General features: G+C 45.4%; 1 protein-coding gene across 3 annotated transcripts in view; it reads right to left on the bottom strand.

Annotated features, from left to right (window-relative positions):
* The window catches only part of LOC311629004 (zinc finger CCCH-type antiviral protein 1-like), a 154,310-nt gene that overhangs the window by 117,906 nt on the left and 14,004 nt on the right, over positions 1-22,400 (bottom strand). The window contains exon 1 of one of the 3 annotated variants that reach the window (XM_084896724.1): positions 3,826-4,126. The exons of 1 other annotated variant lie outside the window; for it this stretch is intronic. In XM_084896724.1, coding sequence (XP_084752850.1) covers positions 3,826-3,973 — 148 coding nt within the window. In that variant the 5' untranslated portion in view covers positions 3,974-4,126. Of the gene's footprint in view, positions 1-3,825; positions 4,127-19,198; positions 20,316-22,400 lie in introns of those variants that run through there. One more of the 3 variants, XM_084896725.1, reaches the window with a different exon arrangement.

The following is a 22,400-nucleotide window of genomic DNA, read 5'->3' as shown; positions in this document are numbered from 1 at the left end:
GCTTCAGCCTGCAGACCAAAGGGTCTGGGGTTCAATTCCAGTTAAGAGCACATGCCCAGGTTGTGGATTCAATCCCCAGTAGAGGGCTTGCAGGAGGCAGCCAATCAATGATTCTTTCTAATCATTGATGTTTCTCTCTCTCTCTCTCCCTTTCCCTTCCTCTCTGATATCAATATAATATATTTAATAAATAAATAAATATGTAATTCCACAAGTAAATATGTAATTACATGTTTAGATATGTAATTCTCTGACCAAAAACATTTTAAAAAATAATGGAAAAACAAGTACAAAATAAACAAAAATATTCAATTCTTAAGTAATAAGAAATTGAAACAATGTATTTATTTATCATGGACTTTTAAAATAATATTCAATCCTAGTGATGATGTGAATCAGGCTACCACATAAACTGCTAGGCTTTATTTTAGCATTGCAGCTTCATAAAAAATTGTAGTTCACTCAACAGCCACTTACTGAGCACCTGTAAGGCACTCACCACACTGACCAACACATGCAAAGATCCAGCCTGGTGGGCCTTAGATTTATGTTACATCCTAATTCCCTTCTAGAAATGTAAACTTAAAAAAAAAAAAAACCCACAAAGAAATATAGACAATTACTATTACCACATAGCTATTCATCACAGCATTGTTTATAGCAGCCAAAAAATGCTGGAAATAGTAAATGAATAATTAAGTAATTATTAGAATGGAAAATTGTGAACAAGGAAATGCTTAAGTCAATTATTAAGTGAAAAAAAGGTAAATTCAATTTTCTTTTTTTTAATGTTAACAAAGAAAAGGCAAAACTATTTTCAGTGTTATCTGTGGGTTGTAGGAGTGTGGGTACCTGTTTTCTCTACCTTCCAGTAATTTTTAAATTGCAAAGTAATTTGCAAAGTTATCAGTTTCACAATAACTACTATTTTGAGAAAGACTTATCCCTGAATTCGATGAAAAAAAAACGTTCACGATTCTTTCCTTTTACGTTGTGGATGTAGAAGCTCCTAAAAAGCACAATATTCAAAAGCAAGCCCAAAGTATTACAAATGGTTTCCACCAACAGTGCAGTCAAGACCAAACGTATGTTTAAACAAACCAAAAGGGCACACTCAGGATGCTGAATGAAATGGAAATAGGCCAGACATCGATAAAACATAGACATTTAAACAGAGACTGAAATTAGGAGACCCGCTGGAAGGCGGACTCCCTTTAACAGAAGTTAACAAAGAAAGAGAAACCTCCCGGAGGAGGAGGAGGTAGTTTTCCGAGCCACAGGAGGGAGGGGCTGGTGTCGCACCTGGGAAATCCAAATCAGGATGGAGACGCACCATTTCCTGACTAATCCCACTTACTCTTCAGAAAGAGAACCGCCATGCCGGAGCTCAGCAAAGCCTCCTCCCTGCCCACTCTGAGGGGGAAAATACAACACTCGGGACTCACAGCCAGAGAGAGGGTCCTCATGGCACAGAGAGGAGACCAGGACCGAACAACTGAAATGCAATCTTGCTTGTGCACAGCTTTGCGTTTCCAACTGGATCCTTGAGGACAGCTGCTTCCTAGTCTATGACCCGGTCTGGAAGCAGCTGCGCCAAACAGACGAGGCCAAGGCGCAGGCGAGTGGAAGGAGGAAGTCTCTGCTCCCGAGATGTCAGCTCTGGAGTGGACACAGCATTCATTCCATGTCTCCAGGTTGCACACAGGCACACCAAGGAGACACTGCAGCTTTGGCCGGGGTCAAACCACCCGAATAAGGCAAGTCCTAAGCTTTTTGCTGCTGGAGGGTCTTGCCTTCAGTTTGTAAAAAAAAAAAATATATATATATATATATATATATATATATATATATACGCAACACCTGTGAAGTGCAATGAAACGGGGGTCTGGATTTGCATTGGGGGTTGAGGGGAAACGGGAATGGACTTCTAACGAAGAGAAAGTTATGGAGGGACCAAACAAACAGCTCCACTATGGACATCAGACTGATTAGACAATTACTGACGCTCTCCACATCCACGAAATATCCATTTGGCCACAGGCGCCTGGGGAAGCTGTGCGGAGGTGACCTGCGTGGAGTTTGGAGTCAAACTCACCTAAAGGCCAGCAGCCTTAGTTTCCCTATCTGTAAAATGGGGACCATGGTGCCTAACCCACAAGGAGATTGGGTCTTGTGAATAAAATACAGCACCGGGCACACAGGCAGCGCTCGGTAAATGGAAATCATTAGTCTGCCTGCCCCGCAGCTGATGAATCCATTAGTATGAGATGGGCTTCCTTGTTGACTCAAAACAGGGGCAGTCTTCATGAACATCTCTTCTCCCAGAAAGCCGGGTCTCTGGTCCTCTCCGGGCACATGGACACCGGGGCGGAGCCTGCAGGGAGCAGGGAGGAGACCTGAGGTGCGGTGTTCGGCACGGTTGTTGGCACCTTGGGTATCCGGCTGGGGAGAGACCCGTTTTGTCACCGGGCTCTGGTGTGGCTCTCTGCGGCAGGTTCCACCCGCTGCGGGAAACCTTTACGGAGACCTCAGGTGCGGACGGGTCTGCGGGTCAGGGCGGCAGGGTGACTGACAGGTGATGACTAGGCACAAAGTAGCCCATGACCTTGAGCAAGTCACTTCTCAGGTCAGCTTCCTTCTTAGTGAAAGGAGCGGTTCTCTCCTCGGATCCCCGAAGTCTCTTCCTGGGCTTCTACTGGACCATCGCCTACGCGGTGCTGCTGATGGTCCCAACGGTGAGGTCCTGGGGACACCTTCAAACGTGTCCCGTTCCAGCCATCCTCCCGGGAGAAGGGAGGACTTGGCGACGCTCCCATGGCTTTCTGTCCCTGCTCCATGCCCACCCAGGGCTGCTCCTGCCACCTTCCCTTTTCTGCCCACAAAGTGGTCAAGGGTCAGTGCCCGGGGGGTAACCACGGGCTCAGAGCCTGTCAGCTCAGGGATGGTTTCCAGGCCATCCCGTGTGTGCGCTCAGGGTGGACAAATAAACATTTCAGAGGAGCAATACGAATTAAACCATTTCCTCAACAACAAAACCCGCCCACACGCTCCTTCATAAATCATGCCTCTTAATTCCATGCTGACGAGCCGTCAGTAAACTGCATCTATTATATGTAAAAAAATAAATAAAATAAAACAACCCTGACTCCTTTCATGCCCTGACACTCGGAAATCACAATGTTTCCACGCTCTATTGTACTCATGCCTTTGCAGAAGTAAAAGCCATAGCTAGTTCCCTGGAAAGACCCGCGGCCAGGGCGCTTTCCAAGAGATGTTCTTTGAATGTTCTTTGTGTCCTGGTGCACGGAGGGACATCACACCGCCAGGATCCCCGTATCTGAGGGACGCAGGGCTCCTCTGAGTAATGCAACACCGTTATAAAGCACACACACACACACACACACACACACCCAGGGTCCCCCTTCAGCCTGACAATAAAGTGCTCCCTCACATCTGATACACCACCTTGACACAGCCACGCACGCATACGATCCCACTGCCTGAATTTTGCAGAGAAAAAAGAAAAGGCACATTCGGGAGACGAAGCCACCAGACCCGCCTCAGCCCCGAGGATATAACAGGATTAGCTTTGCAGATCCTGAGCAAGATGGGCCACCATCCGCCGGCTCTCTCCCTTTCTTTCCCTCCCGTGCCTGGGGCTGCTGGGCCCAGGAAGAATGGAAGAGAATCTCCATCCAGGGGGGCGAGGGAGGGAGCGGTGGAGGAGAATAAAAGCGTCTGGGCGGGGAAAGCAGGATTTTGAAAATAGCAGCAAGAAAAGGAGACAGGGTGGCGGCGGCGGCCCGGGGTCCCCGCGGCGCTTACCTGGGGCGCACGAGGCGGGCCGGGCGAGCAGCAGCAGCCAGAGGCCGGGCAGCAGCAGCCCCGGGCGGCGGCGGCGGCGGCGGGCGGAAGGCCCGTGGCCGCTCGGCCCCGGGACCAGCGCGACCCCGGCGCGGGGCTGCCGGTCCATGGCCGCGCCTCGCCCCCGGCACAGTCCCGACCGGCGCCGGCCCGGCCCCGCGGCTGGGCGCTCCGGCCCGGGAGGCGGCGGCGGCGGCGGCGGGGACGGGGCGCCGCGCACCGGCGCGCAGGGAGGCCGGCGAGGCGGGGGCGGGCCGGGCCGGAACCGCGGACGGACAGGGGCCGCCAGCCGCACGCCCGCCCGCGCTCCGCCCCCTCCGGAGCCTGGAGCTCCAGCCGCTGCCCGGCAACGCGCCCGGCGCGGGGCGGCGAGCACCCCCTCCCGGCCGGCCCGGCGCCTGCTGCGGGCCGCGGGGCGCGAGTGCGCGGGGCTGCGCGGCGCGGGGGCCGGTCCTTCCCCCCGGACCCGCCTCCCGGAGGGGGCGCGGGAGGACGCGGAGGCCTGGGCCGGGCGGGGAGCCGGCGCCTCCAGGACCCGCACCCCACACCGGCCCCGCCGCCGCCGCCGGGGGGCCCCGCGTGCCCCGCCCCCGGGGGCGCCCAGAGCGAGGAAGGGAGGCCCGCCCGGAGGGGTCGGAGCCGGAAACCTGACCGCCGGGCGCGGCGGCTTCTTTCTCCTTCTCCTCCTCCTCCTCCGCCTCCCCCGGCGCCCGGCTCCGCGCTGCTCGGTGGCGTGCGGGGCGGCAGGTGGGAGCGGGCGCGGGCGCTGGCGGACAGCCTCCGGGGCTGCCGAGGGGACAAAGCAGAAAGGAGGTCCGGCTCGCCCTCCAGGAGCCCGCCGGGCGGTGGAGGGGCTGAGAAAAGCGCGCAGCTTGACCCATCCTTTCTCCAGTCTAGGGGTTCTGCCTCCTGGAAGCCCGCACAGCTCGCACGTAGTAGGCCTTCGGAAAGCTCCCCGTTGAACAGAATTGAAGGGGAACTGCACTCACCCAGGCCCTTTTAGGGAAAGCAGCGCTCGTGGGAGGTGGAGAGGATGTTGAAGGATGAGCGTTTGGGGGTGAGGGTTCCCCAAGGAAAGGAGGAGAGCGAAGAAGGGAGTTGGCGTTGGGCAAGTACCTGCCATGGGCCTGGCACCTAACTCGGAGGATGGTGGCTTCAAGGTCTTGCCACGTGGAATTGGCAGTTTTGCACCTTTGCGTCCTGTTGCAGTGCACTAGGCAGGATGCTAAAGGTGCGAGGTGGGCACACCACCTTCCTTCCTGGGAAGCTAAGGTGGGCAGTACAAAATGGGAATCATCTGCATTGACCAAAGGATTCCGGCTGTATCCCCTAGGAGACCCAGCCTGGCAGCTCACCCGTCTAGCCCCTCTCAGAGTAAGGCTGAGGCATTCTGGGAGCACCTATCTGTGCCTCTCAGGGAAGAGAACTGAGAATAAAGGTTAAGCATAGCTTTGGTTGCTGTTCCTAATGTGTCCTTTATTATTATGCCTCGGCATCATAAACAGTCCCAGTTCTCAGCAACTGATCTCCTCTGACCCCCCACCATGTACAGACAGCTCTGCAGACCTTGCCTCCAGCTCATACACTGCAGGTGAGGAACCGTGTTTTGAAAATTAAATAACTATCAATACAAGCAGGTTATAGTGGGTAGTCACGTTCTAGGCCGATATCTCACCTGACAAAGATCAACTTAGATCTTTACTGAGCCCATTTGCCTTTTTACCTCTAAGATAACATATCTATGAGATGTCTAGGTAACTTGTAACTTCTCTTTTTCTGGAGCCCCTGGGGCACAACCAAATGTGGTGGGCGCCAGGACAGATGCCTCAAATTCCTTCTTTATCATGTTAATTGTTCCTGCTTTCACCTAAGTATATGTCATCATTATACTTTTTTAAAAATATATTTTATTGATTTTTTACAGAGAGGAAGAGAGAGGGATAGAGAGTTGGAAACATCGATGAGAAATATCCATCAGCTGCCTCTTGCACACCCTCTACTGGGGATGTGCCTGCAACCAAGGTACATGCCATTGATCGGAATTGAACCTGCGACCTTTCAGTCCACAGGCCGACTGACTCTCTATCCGCTGAACCAAACCGGTTTTGGCTATCATATCCAATCCCAGGGGTTTCCCACCGCTTTGCTTTCTTCCACCTCCTTAATCCATCACCAATGAATTTCATGTAATCCACCTATGTCCCTCCTTTGATTGCAGTGTATAAATAGAAATGTAACCCGCCATTCTTCGGAGCATTATCTCAATTCATTGAGGTTCTGCTTCCCGGCATATGTCCATAGTTTGGCTCAAATAAACTCACAAAAATTCTTTACAAGTTTTAATGTGTGTGTGTGTTGTTGTTTTTTCATTAAAAGGATTAACATAAAAAGCATCAAACTCAAGGACACAGAGCAGCGTGGTGGTCTTCTGGGACTAAGGAGTGGGGGACATGGGAGGATGTTGGTGAAAGGGTACAGACTTCCAGTTCTAAGATGAATAAGTTCCGGGGATCTAAAGTGCAGCACGGTGACTACAGTGAACAATACTGTGTTATATACTGGAACATTGCTATGAGGATAGAGTTTTAAAAAAATATATATTTTATTGATTTTTTACAGAGAGGAAGAGAGAGGGATAGAGAGTTAGAAACATCGATGAGAGAGAATCATGGATCAGCTGCCTCTTGCACACCCCCTACTGGGGATGTGCCCGTAACCAAGGTACATGCCCTTGACCGGAATCGAACCTGGGACCTTTCAGTCCGCAGACTGACGCTCTATCTACTGAGCCATACCGGTTTTGGCAGAGGGTAGAGTTTTAAAGTTCTCACCGTGACAACAACATCAGAATGGTAATTATATGAGGTGAAGGAGGTGTCAACCAACCTTATTGTGTCAAATATATACACGTATCAAATCATAACACTGGACGCCGTAAGCTTACACAACGTTGTATGTCAATTACATCACAATAAAGCTGGAAGAACCTTCAAGCTAGAAGTTGAGCCAACGTTTCTACTAAAAGTGATGACAGCCGGGACCAGTTTGGCTCAATGGATAGAGCGTCGGCTTGGGGACTGAAGGGCCCCGGATTCGATTCCGGTCAAGGGCATGTACCTTGGTTGCCGGCATATCCCAAGTAGGGGGTGTGCAAGAGGCAGCTGATTGATGACTCTCTCTCATTGATGTTTCTAACATTCTATCTCTCTCCCTTCCTCTCTGTACAAAAATCAATAAAATATATTTTTAAAATAAATAAATAAATAAGTAAATAAAAGCGATGACAGTAGTAGACGGAGAGATAAGGTAAGCGGGAATAGAATAAAGACTCGAATATCTAACTAAAGGTCTGGACTTCATTTTGTAGGCAATGGGGTACATTAACAATTTTTTGAGATATTATTAGAACTAAGCACAAGAAGGATTACTCTATTAACAATATATAAGGTGATTTGGAGAGAAAAAAGACTGCAAGTAGAGAGACCGATTTGGACAGGATCTTCACAGTGCATGCCTAAAGTATCATTTTTTACCATCAGACAGACAGAACTTTTTAAAAATTGATAATACCCATTTGTGCCAGACTGTGGGGAAATAGGCATTTTTCTATTGTACTGGTAGAGGTATAAATTGGTATAGCCATTTTAGAGGACAATTTGGCCTTATATTGAAATTTAAAATCAGCACACCATCTGGTACAGAAAATTCCACTTCAAAATATATATATATGTACTATATGCTTTTGCTTTTGCTTCTTTCTTTCTTTTTCTTTTTTTTTTTTTTTCAGTCAGGCTCAATTCAGGTAGGTAGATTCAGTCCCATAATTCAATCAGATAAAATTTACTTTTTTTAAAAGTGTACAGTTCAATGAGTTTTGATATATGTGTGAAGTCCTATAACCACCACCATATTCAAGATATAGAACTTTGATTTTTGCCCTTAAAAGTTCCCCTGTGCCAGCTTGCAGCCTAGTCCCATGCCCCTCCCCCAATCTTTGGCCACCACTGGTCTTATTTCTGTTTCTATAGCTTTGTCTTTCCCAGTTTCATATAAATGGAATCATACAGCACGTATTCCTTTGTGTCTGGTTTCTTTTACTTAGCACAATGTCTTTGAGATTCACCCAAGTTGTTGTATGTATCAGTAACTTGTTCCTTCCTATTGCTAACTAGTATTCCATTGAATGGATATACCATAGTTTGTTTATCCACTGGGAAAAGAAATAGTGTGTGGAGAGAATTTGGAGGGTAAATATATGAAGAGAAATGTTCACTTTTATGAAGAGGAATGCCCTATGTCAAACATGTGAAACTCGCGGCCCACAACAAATATTTTTGTGGCCCAGCCAATATAATGTTTTGATAAAAATTTCATAACTTGCCCTGGCCGGTTTGGCTCAGTGGATAAAGAGTCAGCCTGCAGACTCAGGGATCCCAGGTCCAATTTTGGTCAAGGGCATATACCTTGGTTGTGGGCACATCCCCAGTAGGGAGTGTGCAGGAGGCAGCTTATCGATGTTTCTCTTTTATTGATGTTTTTAACTCTCTGTCCCTCTCCCTTCCTCTCTGTAAAAAATCAATAAAATGTTTTGTTTTTTAATTTTGTAACTTAATGTTTACCATATCCTGTATACATAATTAATAATGAACTACAATGTTCGCTGATTACTATAATCATTTTGCATTCATTTCTCTTACGCGCCTTACACATAGGCACACTAGTATTTCTCTCCACTAATACCAGCAGCGAATATTTTAACAGCCGATTGCCATGTCATTAATCTTGGACTGACTTGTTTGGTGTGCACAACAGAAACTATTTTGCTTTTGGAAAACAAGAAAAATAGGTTTCTTTGCGTTACATTCATTAATTTGGGTAGTTATTCAGTGTCTGGTAAGTTAATGTTCAAGAAAAAATATTAATTTTTATTAAAATGTTCTATTATTTTATGTTAATGATTACTCATTTATTTCAGCCCCTTTTATTCAGCATGTATCCATCAAAATAAACCTACGTTTCTATGAAAATTAAAGCTTTTGTTTTTTTGAGGCCTACTTAAACTTAAACCTTGTTTATTTGGCCCATGTTGGCCTTTGAGTTTGATATGTTTGCCCTATATATTAATACATCTGATTATAATATTATAACATCTGATTAATACAACTGATATTATTTGAATTTTTAACACAAGAACATACAAACTTTATATTTAAAATTTTTTTTTTAAATAAAAACTGTGAAACCCTGGCTGATTTGGCTCAGTGGATAGTGTCAGCTTGTAGTATCCCCAGTTCAATTCAGTTCAAGGGCACATACCTCGTTGCAGGCTCAATCGCTAGCAAGTCAGGGTGTGTGCAGGAGGCAACCAATTGATGTGTCTCTCACACATCAGTGTTTCTCTCTGTGTGTGTCTCCCCATCCCTTCTACTCTCTCTAAAAAAACCAATGGACAAAATATCCTCAGGTAAGTGTTGTACCGAGATTCCGTGATCCCCAAAGACCAGCAGGGAGCCAAGTCCGATGCAATTAACAAGAGCTTCTTCCACGTTAACATGGGCTCTCTCCCACTCACGCCGACAGCATGGTGGACGAGAGCTCGAAATTCGACAAGTCCAGGGGTTTTACACCAGTGGTGATGTCACTGCTTTGGCTGACCCTGATTGGTTGGGAGAGGGCTAGGGTCCAGTTACACAAAATGGAGGATAGCTTCGCCCTGCCCCACAGTGGAGTCAGGGTTCTAGTCAGGAGTTCACCTCGCCCTGCCCTGCCCTCTCAGTGAGGATTAACCAAAAAATAATAATAATAATAAATAAAAATAAAAACTGTGGGGCCCTGGCCAGGTGGCTCAGTTGGGTGGAGCATCATTCCATACACCAAAAGGTTTCAGGTTTGATTCCTGGTCAGGACACACGTCTGGGTTTCAGGTTCAGTCCTGATCAGGGTGTGTGTGTATGGGAGGCAACCCATCAATGTTTCTCTCCCTCCCTTCCTCTCTCTCTAAAATCAATAAAAACATGCCCTCGGGTGAAGAATGAATGAATGAATGAATACAAAAAAACTGTGGGCTTGAAAATAGAAGAGACACATTCCAGTTGTTAAATCAACTGGTGAAATATTAGTAGAGACAAGAATATAAAGTGGTTCAGAGGTTTTGAGGCCACATAGGCAAGGCTAAAGGGAAGTCCGCTGGAGAGGCCGGGTAGGAGGAAAGAAGCATTTGGTACTGAAGGTGTTGGCTGTGAGGAGATGAGCCAGCACAGGGAGCGATGTGAACTTAATGTTTACCATATCCTGTATACATAATTAATAATGAACTACAATGTTTGTTATTATGTATTTATACATAATTAATAACGGGTGGTGGAGGTGAGGTGGTGGAGGTGAGGCTCAGGCTGGGGAGAGGAGACAGGTTGGGCTAAAAGTACAGATCAGGAAGTCATTTGCACAGAGTGATTAGCTGAAGCTGTGAGAGTGGATGACTGTGTCTGGGAAGAGAGGAGAGAAGGAGAAGAAGGCTGAGAACAGGCCCGTGAGAAAGGCCTTCATTTTGGAAAAGCTGAAGAGGGCTGATAAAAGAGGCAGAGAAAGCCGAAACCGGTTTGGCTTAGTAGTAGAGCATCGGTCTACGGACTGAAAGGTCCCAGGTTCGATTCCGGTCAAGGGCATGTACATTGGTTGTGGGCACATTCCTGGTAGGGGGTGTGCAAGAGGCAGCTGGTCGATGTTTCTCTCTCATCGACGTTTCTAGCTCTCTATCTCTCTCCCTTCCTCTCTGTAAAAAAAAAAAATCAATAAAATATATTTAAAAAAAAAAAAAAAAAAAAAAGAGGCAGAGAAAGCTGAGGAGCACAAGATGTCCCTAATGGCTCGGGAGGAAAGTCTCAGGAAGGCCTGGGGGGAAATCTCTGTGGACTTGATAGGTAGTCATTAAAAAGAGACCTTCTGTTGAAATGGGGGAGGCAAGGAGAGGAAAATAACAAGAAGAATGAGCAACTGAAACCGGTTTGGCTCAGTGGATAAGAGCGTCAGCCTGTGGACTGAAAGGTCCCAGGTTCGATTCTGGTCAAGGGCATGTACTTTGGTTGCAGGCACATCCCCAGTGGGGGGTGTGCAGGAGGCAGCTGATTGATGTTTCTCTCTCATCAATGTTTCTGACTCTTAGTCCCTCTCCCTTCCTCTCTGAAAAAATCAATAAAATATATATATTTTTAAAAGACTAAAAATTCCTGCAGACAGAAGAGAAGGTGTCTGAAGACAATGAAAGACTAAAATGCAAGGCAGGGATAATAGTTAGAATAAATACTCGGAGTGAAGAGGAGCTGGGATCAAGAGTAATGTGTCATTCTTTTGAAAGGCCAGAGCCAGCAATACAATGTCCAGGGCAGGGAGAGTGGCCTAATGACATTATGTTACAGCCACAAGAGAGAATGTTATGCTTCCGTTACAGTAACTGGAAAAACACAGGGCGTGTTCGGGTTATATTAAGCAGGGGACAGAGACTAAATATAAAATGGTTTATGAGCTGATATAAAACAATATGTATGATTAGAAAGGAATTGTGCAATAGTTTAAATGTTGTATTAAGATCATGGGATTGTTACCAGAAGGAGGGCCTGTCCTTGAACGGGTCTGGCTAGAGCCGGCCGGTAGCGTGTGGGTTCTTGACTTGGTGCAGAAAAAATTTCTCAGCACGAGTCCAGGTGAATTTTAGAGGATGTTTATTAAAGCTGGGGAGGACGAAACAAGCAGGTCAGGGCAAATGAGCTTAGATGGTCTGCTTAAGCTCCCCGAGAAGTCAGAGAAAAAGGGGCCTTGCCAAGACTGATTTGGCTCAGTGGATAGAGCATTGGCCTGCGGACTGGAGGGTCCCAGGTTCGATTCCGGTCAAGGGCATGTACTTTGGTTGCAGGCACATCCCTGGTGGGAGGTGTGCAGGAGGCAGCTGGTCGATGTTTTTCTCTCATCGATGTTTCTAGCTCTCTATCCCTCTCTCTTCCCCTCTGTAAAAAATCAATAAAACAAAAAATTATTTTAAAAAAACCCTGAACCTTGCAGACAGGTTCAGGGGGTTTGCCCAAAAGAACTGCCTCTGCCCATGGCTGTCTGGTGCAAGTGCTGGAGGGAGGCCCTTAGAGTTTAGGAGATATGTGCCTGTGAGCAAAGAAGTGGGGGAGGGGTGTGCATGCATGCATACATGCATGTTCTTGGGAGAGAGAGCGTGCCCTGGGACCTTCATTTTAGAGGGTTTTTAAAGCTGGGTGTTTAGGTCTTAGAGGAGGACCGGTAGAATATTCATCAGCTTTATGCTGGTGTACGAGAATGAAATTTATTCTCCTAACTTCATCCGTCCTTGGGTGTGGCTGGCAAACTACACTAATTGGATTTGTTCTCCGTCTCCCTGAGGCGGGTGATGTAAGCTGTTTACCCTCTGGTTGGAGGGCAGAAGTGCTAGCCATTCACTCTGAAGTGTCCCTGGTTTGGGGAAGACAGGATGTACCCGGTGGCTGCAAACTGCTGCTTCACTGTCTGTCTCAGTTTCCCTCTTCTGCTTGTCCTGGCTCACTAGTGTGGGTTTGGCTGTGTTGATTCCCATGCTAGCCTGTTTCAGGATTGTGAGCATTCTGACCTTTACTGTTGTTATCTTTGTCTTTTCAATTAGAAAATGCCTAGAAGGCAAAGCCTTCCTCCGAGAGAAGAAAGTCAGAGGGTGATTGGTCGGGATGGAGATGTTAGGTGGTCTCTACATGATTTCTCCCTCAGCACAGTTCAACAGCAGGATTTGGTCTATAAACATGAAAATAAAAAAATAAATAAAAAAGGAAACAAATCAGACTGAGCAACAGGAGGTAGGAAGGTTTCACAGACTGCGTGAGGCTTAAAAGGGGTCTTAGACAATGGGAACAAGCGTTAAAGGAAGCACAGATGAGAGGATACTGCAGAGAAATGAAAGGTAAAAAGGCAAGTTAGAAAATTCAAAAGGCAAGAAAGTGGAAATGAACAGAATATGCCCCTTGCCTAATATTGAGGGCAGGGCGGGGCGAGGATAAAACTCCTGACTCCACTGTGGGGCAGGGCGGAGTTATCCTCCATTAACTGGACCCTAGCCCAATCAGGGTCAGCCAAAGCAGTGACATCACCACCGGAGTAAAACCCCAGGGCTGGGCGAAATTCGTGCTCGTCTGCCATGCTGCCAGCGTGAGTGGGACAGAGCCCATGCTAGCATGGAAAAGGGTCTTTTGTTTATTGCATCGGACTCGGCTCCCTGGTCGTCCTTGGGGATCACAAAGTCTGGACGTTACAATATGAGGACTTGGGGACAAGAGACCAAATAGGTAGGTTATGGCCAGATTGCAATAAGCAAAGATTATAGACCCGCCATGGTCTAAACAAAATCAGCTTAACTCAATCCCAGGGAAGACTTCTTGCTTATCAAAGGGGAAGCCAGTGGTGAAAGAGACGGCCTCAACACGCCATGACCGCAGATACAATGTTTAAAACCAAGATCCTTGTCTTGGATGGAATGGGCTGGAAATGTCTGTCCCTCTTGCACAGAGTCGTAACAATACAGGCAAAAAAGAATGTTCTTAAGGCAGGTTCCGGACCTCATCTCTCTGTCTGTTGTACTTTTCTGTAGGTGTTTTTCTCTTTCCGAATCCAGCATGGAAAAAGAGAGGGTCTGGTTCCTGAGTAGAGGAGCTGGGGATTGAGAAATAAAGAAAGAAAGCAGACACAAAGATAGAAGAAAAAATCTGGGAGCTGGGTGGGACTGCCATCCTTTCTGATGGAGGGACAGGGACCCAGAGCTGACGCAGCGTGTTTATTTATATTCCAAATACCAGGGGGGTTTCACCAAAAACTTAGGATCAAAGGAGCTTGGGTGGGCCCAGGTCCTATTCATTCCCTCATTCCTGATGTTAGACGGGATTTACATATCAAAGCACACTTCCTGACACCTGGGCTGAAATGAAGGCCACGCTGATAACACTCTTGCCTTTTTGGCAAAGCGTGTTCCCAGGGCATGTCTATGTCACCTTGGGTTCAGCTGTCAATAATTTAAAGAATGCCCATATGCCTTCCCAGGCGCTCTACACTTTTCCTCACTCCTTTCCCTCAAACTCCAACCCCCAATGAACAAGTTGGTACAGATCAGCTGGCTCAACCTCCTGCCCACGCTCTCCACAGGGTCAGTCTCATTAGAGCCCAAAGCTCGGGGCAGTACTCCTAAGGCATGCCAAGAATCCACAGCAGAATCACGGCAACAGTTGGTGAACGCCGTTTTTAGAATCTCCCTTATCCTTTGGCACTCGACTAACTCCAGCTCACACGACTGTGTTCTGAAACTCATCCACGCTGGCTCAGACTCAGAACGTGAATGATGATTGTCATCTAGCTCACCTTGCCATCGGTTTGGGTCAACTCCATGAATAAATACAGCCAAGCCCACACGAACTACATAGCTTTCCTTGCTTCTCTAGGAAACTCCACGCCCACTCAGATTCCTGGATGGACAGGACACCCTTCCTGGGAGAGCTCGCTGCTCCAGAGGCTCCCGTTGCTGTGGGCGGGGCATCACTGCTCTGGAAAGCCTCCCCTGACTTCCCTGAGCTGAGTGTGTGGCCCTTCCTTTGTGCCCCCATCAGGCCACATGGAATAAAATTCCACACGTCGGTAAGTTCTCCAGGGGCACAGACCTCCTTGTCTCCATCTCTGTTGTTCTCCGGTGCCCAGTGCAGTATTTGGCAGGTTGTAGGGCTCAATTCATGCTTGTAGAATGAATGAATGGAAGTATAAGAACTAAGCTCTAAGCCAGTTTCTTCCCTTACTTCATTTCTCTCTGGTCCCAATGAATAATTAACCTAATCAATCAATTAGGGGAGCATGAGTGTGTCCACATATGTTTGGCACCAGAGCCAAGAGGGACGCCGCGTCTATTTAACCATCCTTACACTGACCGAGTAACTTTTTGTACTTCAAAGCATGTCAAGAAACGCTGGCACAGCCCAGATGGCTCAGGGGTTGAGTGTGGACCCATGAACCAAGAGTTTTATTGCCCATCAGGGCACATGCCTGGGGATTCAGGCCTGCTCCCCAGTAGGGGACTGTAGGAGGCAGCCAATCGATTGCTCTCTCTCTCTCTATTTCTCTACCTTCCCCTCTCTCTAAAATAACTAAAAACGTATTTTTAAAAAAGAAAGGAACGCTGGACTCTGCTATATGCTATGAAACACCAGCTGCAGACTGTACATTAAAGACATACCTGGCAGTTACTTGGCCTTGGACAGCACTTGGTAAGCGACTGTAACTGGCACCACCAAATGTTTGCTCAGCTCGGTGAAGGCTCTCACAGAAACAGAGGAAGAACACAGTCTCTGCCCTTCAGGAAAGGTCAATCTCCAAACAATAAAACAGGCTTACAAAATCGGAGTTTTATAGGCTCTGGATGAAAGTCAGGAGAAGCTGGACGATGAAATTATCTGCCCACAAACAACTGTGGGTGGCACACCTGTTCTATAAATCCGTACTGTCCAGTGAAGTAGCCACGAGCCACAAATGGCTATGAGCACCCAAAGTGTGGCTCGTGTGACTGATGAGCTCAATTTTTGATGACATTAAATTTCACTTAATGTTAAAAATCCACGTGTGGCTAGTGGCCGCCTTGACCAGAATTGAACCTAGAACCTTTCAGTCCACAGGCCGACGCTCTACCTACCGAGCCAAACCGGTTAGGGCCTGTTTCACCTTCTATTTATTTTTTAAAATTTTTTAAAAAATATATTTTATTGATTTTGTACAGAGAGAAAGGGAGAGAGATAGAGAGTTAGAAACATCGATGAGAGAGAGTCATCGATCAGCTGCCTCTTGCACACCCCCTACTGCCCGCAACCAAGGTACATGCCCTTGACCAGAATCGAACCCGGGACCTTTCAGTCCTCAAGCCGACGCTCTATCCATTGAGCCAAACCGGTTTCGGCCTGTTTCGCCTTTTAATAACCATGAAATTTTGAGCATGATTTCCTAAAAATGGAAATGTCAATACCTACTTCATAATGTAATATGAAAAAAACTGAAGCAGGCAAGTCACTCAGCAGTGTGACTTGCATCTAATCATGAACAATGATCATTACTATTGCTCAATTCTTTGGCAGAATTGTATTTAAGAATTTTTTTACACATGAAATTCGCTTCCAATATAATCTTTTAAATATATTTTTACTTATTTTTAAAATATATTTTATTGATTTTTTTACAGAGAGAAAGAGAGAGGGATAGTTAGAAACATCAATGAGAGAGAATCATCGATCAGCTGTCTCCTGCACACCCCCCTACTGGGGCTGTGTCCGCAACCAAGGTACATGCCCTTGTCCGGAATCGAACCTGGGACCTTTCAGTCCACAGGCTGACGCTCTATCCACTGAGCCAAACCGGTTTCAGCTCCAATATAATTTTTAAAGGAATTTTTCTTTTTAGTGTTAAAAGTAGCACCTATTTACCTCATGGAGTTAATTTGGGATCATGTCTTATTTCTCATTTTCCGAAGAAGAATTTTAATTTATTATGCATTATAAGAAAAGCAAAATATCCAGAGAAGCCAAGTTATATTAAAATTATCTGTAATCTCACCACCTCAAAAAAAAACACTGTTAACATTAGACCATATGCTCTTCCAGATACTTTAAATGCATAAATGCGCACACACACACACAACACTGATAGAATACTGGGATCTGAATATACACAAAATTTTCTGTTTCATTCAACAATGTAATATATAAACATCTTTTCAACATAATAAAATATTTTCAAACATCATTTTTAATAGTGGCATTGTATTCCAAGATATTAACCTAGTCTAAGTTGTTCACCAAATTCCCTAATGTGAGGCAGTTAGGTGGTTCCCAATATTTTACTATTATAAGCAATGCTACACCAAACATGGTGCTACATATGTTTATTAGCCCTTGGCCCATGCTTTGCCTTTACCTGCCATGCTGTTTGCTCCAGGAAACTGACCTTTGCAAGAATCACTCATTGGCCTTCTACCCTCTCCGCTTCCTGTGGGTCGGCCAGTGGGGAAGGCACCAGCAAGAAATCAGATCATGGGAAAAGGAAGGGGCAAGAGTGCTTATTCCCCCGGCTTCCTCCCTAAAGCACTAATTGGCTAAGTGCTTGAACATAAGACCTGAAGCGCATCTGAAGGCGGTTCCCTCCTGTGGCTTCTCTCCCTGGGTTGTGTAACAGCCATCCCCTTGTACCTTTATGCTTTGGATGACATCCTAAGTGATGTCCCCATCACTGCTAATTTAAACGCTCTGCCTTTCTTTGGTTTCCCTTCACCCTGCTCAGGCCTTTATAATAGTCCTTCATTCAATTCTCCACACTTACCCAGTCGGTGTGCCATCTGTTTCTTGTCGGGACCCTAACAAATATGAACAGCTTTGTGGGTCAATTCCTCTGCCCATCTTTTATTATTACCCAATAAATTCCTAAAACTAGAATCATTCAGTCAAAGTGCATGCTTATTTTTTAGACCTTTTATTATTATAAATGCCAATTTGTCTTCTACCATATCCTTCCTCCAGCAGTACATGGGAATCAGCCTACCAGCCGCCTGTTCAAGTGGATATTACTTTTGAACATCAGGCTTAGTTTATTTTTTTATTTCCAGTGCAAGGAAATACTCTTCTATTACAACCCTGATTAAGCTGCTAGTCTAGTACTTTTTCAGAAATTCCTATTCTAAAAAACAATAAAGTCTTTGCCCTAACTGGTTTGGCTCAGAGGATAGAGTATCGGCCTGCAGACTGAAAGGTCCCAGGATCGATTCTGGTCAAGGGCATGTACCTTGGTTGTGGGCATATCCCCAGTGGGGGGTGTACAGGAGGCAGTTGATCGATGTTTCTCTCTCATTGATGTTTCTAACTCTCTATCCCTCTCACTTCCTCTCTTTAAAAAATCAATAAAATATATTAAGAAAATAAATAAAAAATAAAAAACAATAAAGTCTGTCTAATAATATAGTTCTACATGTTTTTGTTCAACAAAAATTTTAACCTCTATACCTGAGGATTTTTTTTCCATTGATTTCTAAAGAGAGTGGGAGAAAGAAGGAGGGGAGAAAGAGATAGAAACATCAGTATGAGAGAGACACATTGATTGGTTGCCTCCCATATGCATCCCTACAGGGAATGCCCTTGACCAGGAATTGAACCTGAGACTCTTTGGTCTGCAGGTAGATGCTCTACCCACTGAGAGCAAAACCAAACAGGGCAGCTGAAGTCTTTTTTAAAAGAAAGTGTTTATTGGCCCATTGCTAGCAAAAAGATGATGGTCTTGGGGCATCAAGGCTAAACCACCAGCAGCAAGGCTAATACCGTGTTTCCCCGAAAATAAGACATCCTCCAAAAATAAGACCTACTTACAGGTTTCCTTCTGAGTGAAATATAAGGCATCCCCCAAAAAATAAGGCCCCATCTAGGCTAAACATGAGAGATTTGGTCCACTAATTCTGAAAGAAATGGAGTCACAAGAAATTCACCAGGAAATTCAGGAATTAGATTGTTATGATGATGTTCCAGAAGATGACATGATTGTCATTGAATAAATGAGTAAATTCTTGATACTGTAGGATTCAGTTTGTCTGGTTTGTGTTGACAACTACCGTACTACCGTACTGTATACAGGTAATAAATTTCCTTTATTTTCATTTAACAATAAATGTGTACTGTATTCTTCTTCATGGAAAAATAAGACATCCCCTGAAAATAAGACCTAGCGCAACTTTGGGAGCAAAAATTAATATAAGACACTCTTATTTTCGGGGAAACAGGGTAGAAAAGACAGACAAGTTGGGGAAACAGGGTAGAAAAGACAGACATGTTCTCAGTCCTAGAGTCTTGCAAAAGTAGGAGGTAGGATAAGCCAGTCTGAGAGGATTTCTATTAGCCATAGACAAACGGGGGGCTGGGAGCAGGTGAAGTGAGGCTCGTCCTGGGAGAGGCGCAGGGTCAGTGAACACGAAGTGGAAGCTCCCGGGGTTCGGTGGATGCCTGGCTATCCTTTCCTTTTAGGTGATCTCAGAAATGGCCTCGTGGGAGTTAATTAGATCATCTAGAAATAGCCATCTGGAAGTTAATTTAATGATTCCAATGCACACTAAGGAGTGCTAGCAGGTTGTTTTTTTTTTAATTGTATATATATATATATATATATATATATATATATATATATAATTTTTTAAATATATTTTTATTTTTTACAGAGAGGAAGGGAGAGGGATAGAGTTAGAAATGTCGATGAGAGAGAATCATCAACTAGCTGCCCCCTGCACCCCCCCCGCCCCCCCCACTGGGGATGTGCTCGCAATCAATGCACATGCCCCTGACCGGAATCGAACCCGGGACCCCTCAGTCCGCAGACCAACGCTCTATCCACTGAGCCAAACCAGTTTTGGCTATTGGGCCATTTTTACAACCAATCTACCATTGTAGTTGCCATATGCAGCACTGGCACAATAAGTGTTAAATATTATTATTATGAATGACCAGGCAGCAAATCCAGAGCCAAGTGACCACCAGTATATCACCAAGTACTGGATTTGGGTGGATCACTAATGCCAACTCCTGCCTGTGAAGGACAGAATGTGTTTAAAATACTGATTAACCATGTTTTTAAGTTTCTGTGCCTGAGATTTGGATATCTGGGGCCTTGCAGACTAGAGAAAGCTTGCCCCTCCCAGGGTAAGAGGCTTCCTAAAACTCCTAGAGATAGAAAACAGCGTCCTCTCCTCCCATCCCCACGCTCTCTCCTTCGCTTAGTATGCCAGCTAACTAATCCAGGGCTCACGTTCGCCCACCGCCTGCTTTGCTCGCTCTGTCAGTATTCTTCTGCCCATCATCTCAGAGCTCAGCATCAGACAATTAGAGGCAACCCCTGCACCCTAGAGCCCATGTCGTTATTCAAACTAACCAACCCTAAACCTGCTTCACCTACTCATCCACTCCGGTGTCTCTCTCTTTACCTTTTTCTCCTTCTCTCCCCTTTTCTCCACCTCTGCCTGTGACTGGCCTTGGTGTTCTCTCTTCTGCCTCTGTGGTGTGATTGCCCCTCCTCTTGGGAACTGTGAGCAATATACTGACTTTTCTCCAATATACTGTTGGCCTTGGCATACCTGAATGAAAACAAAATCTACATTTTAAAACAGACATTGCTTGCCTTGGATGTAGGAACTGTAGCATGGCTGTATGACCCATGGGCAGAGTCAAGACTGACAGGAAAAACCACCGACAGGAGGTAACCAGCACTCACCTGTTTGAATAAAAGTCAAAAGCCGAAGGTCAGGAATGAAGCACAGGATCCAGAATCGGTGTTGACACCAGGAGACAGTAACATGGATTTAGTTGCCAGGCAGTTGAATTTATTCTGGCTTATAGCTTCCTTCTCACCTGAAACTTCTTAAAATTGGGCATAGAGTCGTCTGATCAACATAGAGACAAAAAATGGGAAGGAGGCTGGACGTGGGGTGGTAAGCACATGATACAATATACCAGCGATTTTCAGCCTTTTCCATCTCATGGCACACATAAACTAATTACTGAAACTCTGCAGCATACCAAAATATATAGGTATAATTTTGATTCATTCACACCAGATGGCTATTGTGTTGGCTGCTGTCATTTTTAATTTGATAATCTAAGAGATAAAACATCAGTCTCCCTAACTAAATAGTCAGGTATGGCGTGCTTTAAACACTCTTGCACACACCGGTTGAATATCACTGCAATATACCGATAATTATAGAATTGTACACCTGAAACCTATATGATCTAATTGTACACCTGAAACCTATATGATCTAACGCACCCTAATAAATTCAGTTAAATAATAATGAGTAATAAATCATATCCAACTTAAAAGGGAAGAAGCCTTCATTTATGAGTTTACTACGGTATCCTTCTAATAAACATTCTTTTTCTTTGTGCTGGTTAAAAATCTATAACAATAAAAGCATAATATGCTAATTAGACTGGGCAGCCAAACAACCTTCCGGAGGACATTCCAGATGACCTTTAAGCTGAAGCTGGGGCTGCGAGAGCCGAGTCCTTTGCATGAATTTTGTGCATTAAATATATAAATAAATATGCAATTAGAAAGAGGGGAAAAAAACATAGATCCAAAAAATGAAGGAGTTGACAGGTGAGCAAAGTTGTGAGCAGATAGTTTTTAGCCTATTGGGAGTGAGGATCAAAGAGAATCCAGAGGGTGGGGAGGATATAGATAAGAAAGATGCTCAAACTCTCTATATAATGCATTATATATATAGAGAGATGTCCATATGTATTAGTTTATATGTGTCATACTATATAAACATACTATATATATTTATATGATATATAGACGTTCCTAACTCCCAAAATAGATAATTAACATTGTGATTATTAAAATTACAGAAAAATTTATTCATGGTTCTACCAACAACGAACACTCCTAATGCACTTACATGTGTTCATAGATCAACAGCAGCTTGATAGGGAGGCCACGGAGCAGAAAAAGTGAAACAATATATTCAATAATCACCAAACCTCCAAGATCAGGTAAAAAATAGAGGCATTTCCGAATAGCAGAAAATGGACTTTGGTTGTCCTCATCTCCAACTTGTAGTTAGTTTTGATGCATATAGTTATGGGAGGTGGAGAGATAAGCTCTGACCTCTAAATGAGCCCAATACCCAGAGGCTTATATGCCAAATCCTGTTTTGTCTTCTCATTGCAGAAGATTGGGTAGCAGATACAAGCCTTTCATATGTCAAAGATACAGATTTTATAGGGAAAACATAAATCCCTTCTCAGAGACAAAAAAAAAAAAAAGGGAAATGTGCCTACAAATTCACTGCTGTCTTAATTTGGCCTCCTCCCAGCCATGCCTCTGGGAGGTCCCTGGAGCATAACCCACGCTGGTTGGAATCTCTCCCCTTGTAAGGGTTGACCTAACTTATAACTTAGTACAGATCTTGGAGCTGAAATAGCAGTCCTCATGTTAGTTGACAGGTGGCGAGTACATTCCCAATGGGAAAAGCATAAGGTTTTGTTATTCACCAACCCCCAAGTGGAATGAGTGGCAAGAGATGGACAGACCACCTGTCTTATCTGGAGAACCTGTAAGAGCAGAAGGACAACTCTGAAATTCAGCCAACGTGTTCCTTCCTCCACAGAACGATGGGCATGGCCAGGTGGACCAGAATGCAAACCATCAGGGACAAGGTGGTTGGAAGTCCATGGAGGCAGACACCTCCCTCCATAAACTGAATGGCAGTGGCTGGTGTACAGGGAGGTTCGGGGCAGAGGGCAGAGGAGAAAATGACCACGAAGCTGGTGACGACGGCAGGGATTAGGGGAAGGGTCGGTGCACGGGTCTGTGATGAAGTCCTTCTGCTGTAAACCTTTGACATTCAGTGGGTACAGGTGAGGGCGTCTCAAGACCTTGGCCTGCCATCTGCCAGCTGTCGCTGCCCTATTGTCTTAGAAGCAAAACGAGGCCCA

Source organism: Pipistrellus hanaki, assembly GCF_964339955.1.
Source record: "Pipistrellus hanaki genome assembly, chromosome: 10".
In the NCBI taxonomy this organism is placed as follows: domain Eukaryota; kingdom Metazoa; phylum Chordata; class Mammalia; order Chiroptera; family Vespertilionidae; genus Pipistrellus; species Pipistrellus hanaki.
Note: the sequence above shows the minus strand (reverse complement) of the source record. Positions and strands in the feature narration are given on the sequence as shown.